Here is an 8,590-nt window from a genome sequence, read left to right as displayed (position 1 = left end):
CGTCATACCATGGTCGGCCCCGTCCTTTATCTTAAATATACTTTGTTATCGATACGCCAAATTTTGACCTATACAATTTTAAGTAAACAATATGACTATGTTTTACTTCAATGTCGAAAAGTTATGGTAGAATGCTGGAAATGTGACCCAATTAAATTTTGTTGAAGATGAAGAAGGTGTTTTTCTCTTTTCTTGAGGATGGCAGAATAATGTCTGCTTCTTCCTCGTTTTGGTATGCGAATAGTTAGGGCAATAATGTCGGGCGGGTCATGGGTAATGAGTCAGGTTGGATTTTTTTAAATGTTTAGTTAGTTCAGACTCTCAAAAGATGCCATGTGTCTTGGCCGTTAAAATAGGGGTGAATATAAAACTTTGATGGAAGGTAAGGATATATCTGAACGGAAAGTATAACGGAGGATAGAATTGAAAATGATATATTTGGCCCTTTTATGTATTTAGTCATATACTTCGTGGACCGAATGTTAGTGTCTAATATTTGGAACAGAAGCTGTTCGACAAAATGCCGGAATGGAACAGCAAATAGCCATCAATGGCGATGCTATCAACTATTACAAGACGCACTATTTTCTCAACCCCATTAACCGAACACTTATCTTCCTCTTCCTTCTCTTCTTCTACCTCACCGCAACCATCTTCAAACGAAGACGAAACTCTAGTCTCAACAGCCATAAAAATCCTCAAACACCATCGCTCAAAATCAAGATGGTCCGAAATTCTCTCTCTATCCCCACCCCCTTCCGGCTTCACTCCCACCCAAGTCTCTCAAATCATTCTTCAACTCCGCAACACACCTCATCTCGCTCTCCGTTTCTTCCACTTCACAATCACTCGCTCCATTTGCTCTCACTCTCTTTATTCCTACGCCACTATCATTCACATCCTCTCCCGTTCCCGCCTTAAATCCCAAGCTTTAGAGCTACTAAAATCCGCCATTCGAAAATTCCCCGACACCCATCAACCTGATTTAACAAACCCACCTCGGATTTTCCAAATCTTGGTTAAAACTTACAGGACTTGTGATTCAGCTCCTTTTGTGTTTGATTTGTTGATTAAAGCTTATTTGGATTCTAAAAAAATTGATCTTTCTGTTAAACTTGTGAGGATTTTAGCTAAAAAGAATATCTTTCCACATGTTGTTATATGCAATTCTTTGATTGAGTTGATTGCGAAAAGTCGAGGCCCTTTTGCTGCTTATGATATGTATAGGGAAATCTTTAAAGGTAGAGAGGTAAAGGGTGTGATCGTCAATGCTTATACTTTTAACATTCTTATGGTAGCTTTTCATAGAGATGGAGTAGTTGAGAAGGTTGAGGAGGTTTGGAAGGAAATGATGGAAAAAAATTGTGCCTCGAATACATATAGTTATAGCGTTTTAATGGCCGCGTATTGTGAGGATGGACTGATGGAGAATGCCATGAATGTTTGGGAGGAGATGGGTGATAAGGGCGTGAAACATGATATTGTAGCTTATAATACCATAATTGGGGGATTTTGTAAAGTTGGAGAGGTTGATAGAGCTGAGGATTTTTTCCGGGAAATGGTTTTCGCTGGGGTGGAGTGTACTTATGTTACTCTTGAGCATCTCATAAATGGACATTGTATGAGTGGGAATGTTGATGCAGCTTTAGTCTTGTATAAGGATATGTGTCGAAAGGGATTCAAACCAGAGAGTTCAATGATAGATGCTGTCGCTCGGATGCTATGCGACAAAAATGGAGTTTTTGAGGGCTTGGAATTTGTGAGAGCTGTAATAAAGAAACATGATACCGTACCAAGGAAGAGTACATACGAACTTCTGATACGGAGCTTGTGTGAGGAGGGTTTGATGGAAGATGCGCAAAAACTTCAGGTAGAGATGGTGGGGAAAGGATTTGCCCCAAATGTGGACGTATATAGTGCTTTCATTGATGGGTACATCAAGCAAGGGAATGACAAAATGGCTGAAACTTTGAGGAACGAAATGCTTACGAATAAGATCCCTTGTAAAGATAGCTAGAAGTTCGTATAGCATCCAAACTTTTAATCAAATCTAAGTTGTGACTTCGGGCTATGAGGTTAACAAGGTGACTTTGCCGAGGTGCAAGTCTATCAGTACATCAAAGCACGGTGCTCTCTGAAGGGCATCTTCATGATTTTTCGAATATGAGCAGTGCCTTCTTGCTGAAGAATATGAACAGTGCCTAACTGCTTGAAGAGTCTATCGGAAACAGCCTCTCTACCTTATAAAGGTAGGGGTAAGGTCTGCGTGCCGTACACACTACCCTCCCCAGACCATACTTATGGGATTACATTGGGTTTGTTATTGTTGTTGTTGTTCTAACTGCTTGAAGAGTTCTCGCTACAGGTCAGGATCTTAAGACGATTCATCCTAGACTCTTTCCTGCAGTGTACCAGCATAAATGTTCTTTTATCGCTTTCCTAGTCTTAGAGATAAAAAGTTACATCCCACAATGTGCTTTATGTTTCACCACTGCAATTACATCGAGGCTTTATTACCTATTGTCCTCTTCCTATTTGTGGAATGCTTAAAACATAGCCTGCTTTTCTCACAGAACTGGATGACCTGCTTAGATACTTTAATACCATCATCATAGTTAAATAGCTGAATATGTTTGCCGAAGCATGAGTCTCTGATGTTTGAGTTTAAGAACGGAGGGCTGCAAAAGTAAGTGTTCCTACATTTTAAGATTGGGAACAATGGACAGGTGGGGCAGGTCATGTTTTCATGGGCTAATTTTGCCACCCAAAAGGGCATGTCAAGACATGTAACAAATTCGCTTGGTACACAAGTCAATGTTCTTGCATTTATCTAATGCTTTCATGTTTTTTTAGGATGATTTTCACTTTTGAAATGTCAAATTCTGCTATATCCGAGTAACAAGTGATATTACTATTACTGCTCCATACAATAAATGAATGCTCCTCCAATATTTTTTATGCTAATCCTTTACAAACTGCCAACACCATAAAGATGACTTTTCGGAAAATTTACAGTTGTTTCCTGAAGCTATGCTGTGAAAGTTGGAGAAGACTTCCAGCTGCTTGACAGAAAAGTAACCAAAGATTAGAAATGGAGATTCCATGATAAGAAGGCCAATCCAGCATATATCTGTTATCTGCTGCAAAACTTTGAAGGACATAGTGTTCTGTTGGCTCTGAGCCAGATGAATTGGTTCATTGTCTACTGCTTGTACTGGTTGATGATTCTTGTATAGTCTTCCCAATTATTCAAAAATGACTTGATGTGTATCCTCGGCATATCCAATCGTCTAAAAGATTGGAGTGCTGAATCCTGACAGTATTTGTCAACCAATGTGAAAGTCATTCTACAGGATCAAGGAGCTGCCCGGCAGCTGAGATTTGTGTAAAATGCAGTACACATCACTCAAACAGTATGGAACTCTAATTAATTCAGACATTATATGATCTTTCTATATTATCACTCTCAATCTACTCATGAACATTGTCTCTATATAAATAAATTTCACATCAGTTGATGCTTTCTTTGATATATGTTACCTCTGCTGTTGCTAAATGTAATTAGTGAAGGGGGCATGCTTCAGAATTAAACTGAGAGATTAACTTTTTGATGCAACATTTCTATAACTGAGTTTAAAATGCTGATTGTTTGATAATGAATACTTGTTATTCTGCTTCATTCTTTCTTTTCTATTAGGTGATTTTGACAAATCAAAAGACCATTCAATACCCAAGTTTCACATTTATTAGATAAGGTTTATTTTTAAACATTTATCAGAGAAGTTGAGGCGGGGAATTCGTCGTGATGCTTGAAAATGCTTTTTCAACGTAGAATGTCATGAACTGCAGAAGAAACTTGATAGCTGCACTTGCATATTACACTCTTTCAACATCCAAGACTTGACCCCTTGCAATTGTTAAATCCTATTGATTTAGTTCTACATGCTACCATGTGCCAATGAGTAGTTTTTCATATTGGACAAAACTTATTTACACCCACTATTAGTACCAATTCAACGAATGTATGACAAGTATCCATAGTTTGACAAGCAACATTATGCTAAGTCCTGATAAGTTTCTTTCCTGTCAAAAAAAAAAAGTATTACTTGGTGACAAGACAAGTGAATCCACAGAGATTCAATAGGAATACAACAGTTATGGATAGCTGAATTTAGGCCTTAGTTAATCAATTATTAGAAGATGATTAGAACTGCATTGAGTTCAGAAATCGTTGGAAAAAAAAGTTTCAGATGAAAAAACATAACAAGAGGCGATTTGGTGGCCATATTGCATTGGTAACATTACAGATAGAACCACGCTAAATCTCACTTATGGGATCATTTATGCATTCAGTAACATAGTGCAAGGATTGCTGGGAATGGGTATCTAATCTAGGTGGAAAAGCCATCAAATTCACACATGACTCTGGTGTCGATAAACCAAAAGAGAGTTTCCGCAGCATAATTTATCTCAAATAACTAGGGTACAACCATACAATTCCCAATTATATGCCAACCTGACAAATTTCAGAATCATATCGTCAAATGAAAATGAAATGTAGAGACAGAAATGACTAAGAAGAGGGTCAACAGATGTGTAGAGAAAACTAGCTCCTTTTCTTCCAAACATTCCTTCCTCTAGAGAAACTGCAAAAGGCAAAGACAAGAAGATAAGGACATTATCAGAGACGTGTATATAAAGAAAGACAGACCTTAAGTTGTATTTAAATCGGGCAATTAACTCAAGAATGGTACAGCTTTGAAAGGGCCTAAAATGGAATTGCATCAGAAATTGTACTCGAGCAACAACACAGCAATCCCAATCCGTAATTACCTATGTGAGCACATGCATGAATTCTAGTCCAAACTGAAATTATAAGCAACTGATATACTAGGAGTAAGCAACTTAAACATATCAAGATTAAGGAACTGCACGAAAGCCATACTAAATTTTTTTAACAACCGAGAAATACCCAAGGGCCATTGGTGCCACGGTTCGACACTCGGTAGATAATGGGGCTAGGCCCCTCTACTCTTCTCCATTTAGATACCAGACTTGGTTCACCACCCAAGATTCGAACTCACGATGTGCGCCTGCCACACATCCTTTGCCGTTGAACAAAGTCCTGGAACAACAGTAATATTCACAAGATTCAAGAAAAGATGATGAAACATGTTACTTCATCAACTTTAGCGTACTCACACACATATAAGTCATTCAATTCCTAGTACTTCACTTTGCATCTACAAAATCAACTCGATCCACTTGCATTGTAAAATTCATATTTTCAAACTTCTAATCACCTACCAAATAGAACCATGAAATCCAAACTCATGCACAGGCAATAGGGACCATCACCATACAAGCTTCTTTTTGCATTTATTAGTAAAGAGCTTTAGATTACTTTCATATTCTAGTAGATATAAAGCTCATAAAAAATAAATACATAGGAATTTACGGTAGAAGTTTATTCCTTAACCCTCAACCAGAGTACTCCAAATCATAGATCATTTCATAATTGGTGCTCGGCAACTTACACAACTCAATCCAACTACTTTATGCACCAGAACCTAAGTTGCATACAACACCAAAAACACAAGAAACCCCACGACCTTGGTTCAGTCATGTGTTTCTTAATTTCAAATTCTGATATATGAATAACATTAGAGGCAAGATTGTCAACCCACAAAAGATTTACTAGGATGAAAAAGCAACTCTATCCCATTATTGCTCAATCACATTAACAATATAACTAAACACAACATCGAACGAGCCTCCAAGTAATCTTTCAATGAAAACTATATCATTCTTCATATTGATTCAGCAAGCTCATGAAACTAGATTTTGCACTTATGAGTTACCTTAGTGGCTTAGATTTTAATATCACATTAGGAGGTTCTTGAAATTTGAAACGAGCATAAATGTCCATCCATCCATGAACCAACTCATTGTTGCTAAAGCTCAAGCACTCTTACCTACCAACTACCTCTTATTCAGCTGAAATTCACAATCTTGGAACACTCTAGTGCAGAAGATAATTCAAACGGCCTTACAGCCCCCAAAAGATATGCCGCACATGGTGACATTAAGAGAAAAACCCCAGGATAAGCCATTCTTATTGAGACACAATAAATACAGTATGGAAAATGAAAAGAATGAAGGACAACGATAACACTAGCAAAAGATGCTAATCTAGGAAGCGTCCCAGGCCTTTGGTTCAACGGGCAAAGTTAATACACCGGTGGATGTGTTGGAGGCGCATTTCACAAGTTCCCGAACTAAGTCTGGTATTTAAGTGGAAAAGGTAGATGCGCCCTAATCCACTTGAGTTTTATACATGAACATAAGCAATTAACCAGATTATCAAGTTGACCCAACAAAAAAATCACAAGTCTCCATAGAACTACAGATAGTGAACTGAATAACCGGGACTAAGTCTATAATCCTTCTAATCCAAAGTCAAGGCAGAGTATCTGAGTGAATGTATCTAATCTTCCAATTCGGACATGATCACTAAATAATATTGAGCCTAATTGAGTATATAATTTCGATTAGAAGAGAAATTTTTACCTGAGTAGAAAGAAGTACAAAAAATGATAGGGGTTTAGAGCTCGAGGAGGAGTTCTTCTTTCTGATCGGAAAAATAGTGGAGGATATATGGGGTGACCCGAATTACGGCGACCCAAGCTCCGAAAAGGGCGACGTGAGTCTTCAGCTGCTTGAGAGCAGCTGCTTTGTCAGGTTTACGCATGAACAATCCTGGAAACATGGTTTCGTCGTTTGCAAGATTTCTCTTCCAAGGGGAGATGAAACGAGCTTAAACCCTAGCTTTGATGAGTTCGTGATTAATTATTTGTTTAACTTTAACCCCAGTGTGGCTGAGCTGCTCACATATTTGGACTGGGCCTTCTTAAGCCCGGCCCGTTCACGGTTTTTTTTTTTCCTAATGAAAGGAATACTTTATATTAAAACATAATAAGTTTAGTTATTACATAACATAGGGTAGATCGCATAGCGATTTTCCTCTATTTGTTTTTATTAAAAGCATGTAAAACAAAGTCCGAAGGGGTTTTCTAGAATATTGTGTTGTCTCCCTCCGTTATTGGTGGTTGCTTGGAACGTTCATACTTTGCTAAAGCGTCAGCCACAGAGTTGCATTCCCGATATATATGAGTTATTTCTTCCAATCCAACAACATCAAGAAGAAAACTGCAATCGTTAAGAAGATGTGAGTAGCGATATTATTCATCCTTCAATAAGTTACATAATACTTATGAATCTGTTTCCACTAAAATGGGAAAGAGATTTTTTTGTGAAGTAGAGTTCCAGTCCTACTAGTAGTGCAAGAAGTTCAGCATGAAGAGCGGATGTTGCAGTCATCTTCTACGCAAAACCTACAACCCATATGCCATTGTGGTCTCTGATAAGTTCTCCAGTGCCACTGGTTTCGTTATTTGGATTATAAGCCCCATCAATGTTTAGCTTGTAATGGCTCGTGGGTGGTAGCCATCTTATAGTTAATTGAAGCCCTGGGTTTGATGTCGTAGTAGTCGGGGTTATGAATTCTGCAACTTGTATCATGATTTTTTGTGGCATGTTATGATTGAAGTATGGTTGAAGAGATTTGAGTTCCTATTATTCCATATATTCCAGAGGATGAAAGGTAGAAGGGTGGAGTTTGGAGTTTTAAAGGAAGCATTTGTTGTGTGGATGGTAGTGTCTTTGTTACACGTATCCTTCATCCAATTGGCAAGATTGTGTGCTTGAGGTCTTCGTAGATTGAAAAAAAACCATAAATGGTGGTAGTGTTTGCATGCAAAGAATATGTGATTTATGTCCTCCATTATAGTTGGACAGAATTGGCACAAATTTGATTGAAGTATATTTTTCTTGTATAGAAAGTCTTTAGTAGGTAATTTGTGGTGTACAAGTAGCCAGAAGAAAAACTTCAGTTTATTCAAACACTTGAACTACCAAAGCCAAGAGTTATTTGCAGCGGTGGGTTGTGGTATTTGGTTGTTGATCTGGAGTTGGAGCAGATAGGCTGACTTTGTGGTAAAGTTGCCAAGAGATGTTTGGTTCCAGAAAGATTGGTCAGGTTTGTTGGTTGAGAAAGGAATGTAAATGTTGTTGATTTGATCTAGTGTATAAGGATGTAAGGGTAAGAATAATCTATCCAGAAACACGAATGGTTTGTACGAATTGATGAAACTGTTAACTGTTCCTCCATATGGTGTAGGGGCCCTGGATATTTTTGCACAAACAGTTATTATTTGGAAGCCAATTGTCATTCCAGAGATTGATTTTTTTCCATCCCCTATGTTTCAGGAGAGCCCTGTGTGGAATAGGCCATTGGCTTTAGCCATGCTTTTCCATATGTATGAATCAGATGGCTTAGCATCGTATATTCTTTCTCGTCTATGCTGAACATATTTTGCTTGAAGAATTTTTATCCACAAGGATTTGGTCACTTCTATAGAATCGCCATAGTAACCCTGCTAGCATTGCATAATTCTTCTCACCAGTTTTATAAAGACCCAGCCCTCCAAGCGATTTTGGTGTGGTTACAGTCTCCCAGTTAGCAAGGTGT

The 8,590-nt window shown here is 38.1% G+C and overlaps 2 protein-coding genes across 3 annotated transcripts; one reads left to right on the top strand and one right to left on the bottom strand.

The window, feature by feature from the left end:
* On the top strand, nucleotides 294-3,503 carry LOC109227437 (pentatricopeptide repeat-containing protein At2g15980). The gene is made up of 2 exons (XM_019392604.1): nucleotides 294-2,365; nucleotides 3,016-3,503. Exon 1 carries the CDS (start codon nucleotides 551-553, stop codon nucleotides 2,015-2,017), a length of 1,467 nt encoding a protein of 488 aa, XP_019248149.1. The 5' UTR covers nucleotides 294-550; the 3' UTR covers nucleotides 2,018-2,365; nucleotides 3,016-3,503.
* On the bottom strand, nucleotides 4,321-6,817 carry LOC109228372 (mitochondrial import receptor subunit TOM6 homolog). 2 transcript variants are annotated; one of them, XR_002068381.1, is made up of 3 exons: nucleotides 6,571-6,817; nucleotides 4,973-5,125; nucleotides 4,321-4,646 (listed from the first exon to the last, which is right to left on the bottom strand). XR_002068381.1 is itself a non-coding variant. In XM_019393514.1 (2 exons), the coding sequence occupies exon 1, from the start codon at nucleotides 6,767-6,769 to the stop codon at nucleotides 6,605-6,607; it is 165 nt and encodes a 54-aa protein (XP_019249059.1). In that variant the 5' UTR covers nucleotides 6,770-6,817; the 3' UTR covers nucleotides 4,425-4,646; nucleotides 6,571-6,604. The 2 variants fall into 2 exon arrangements, 1 of the variants encoding a protein (XP_019249059.1); XM_019393514.1 differs by lacking the exon at nucleotides 4,973-5,125 and having other exon boundaries at nucleotides 4,425-4,646.

The sequence above is a fragment of the Nicotiana attenuata genome, chromosome 6 (genome assembly GCF_001879085.1).
Source record: "Nicotiana attenuata strain UT chromosome 6, NIATTr2, whole genome shotgun sequence".
In the NCBI taxonomy this organism is placed as follows: Eukaryota; Viridiplantae; Streptophyta; class Magnoliopsida; order Solanales; family Solanaceae; genus Nicotiana; species Nicotiana attenuata.
This window is presented reverse-complemented; position numbering and strand designations above follow the sequence as displayed.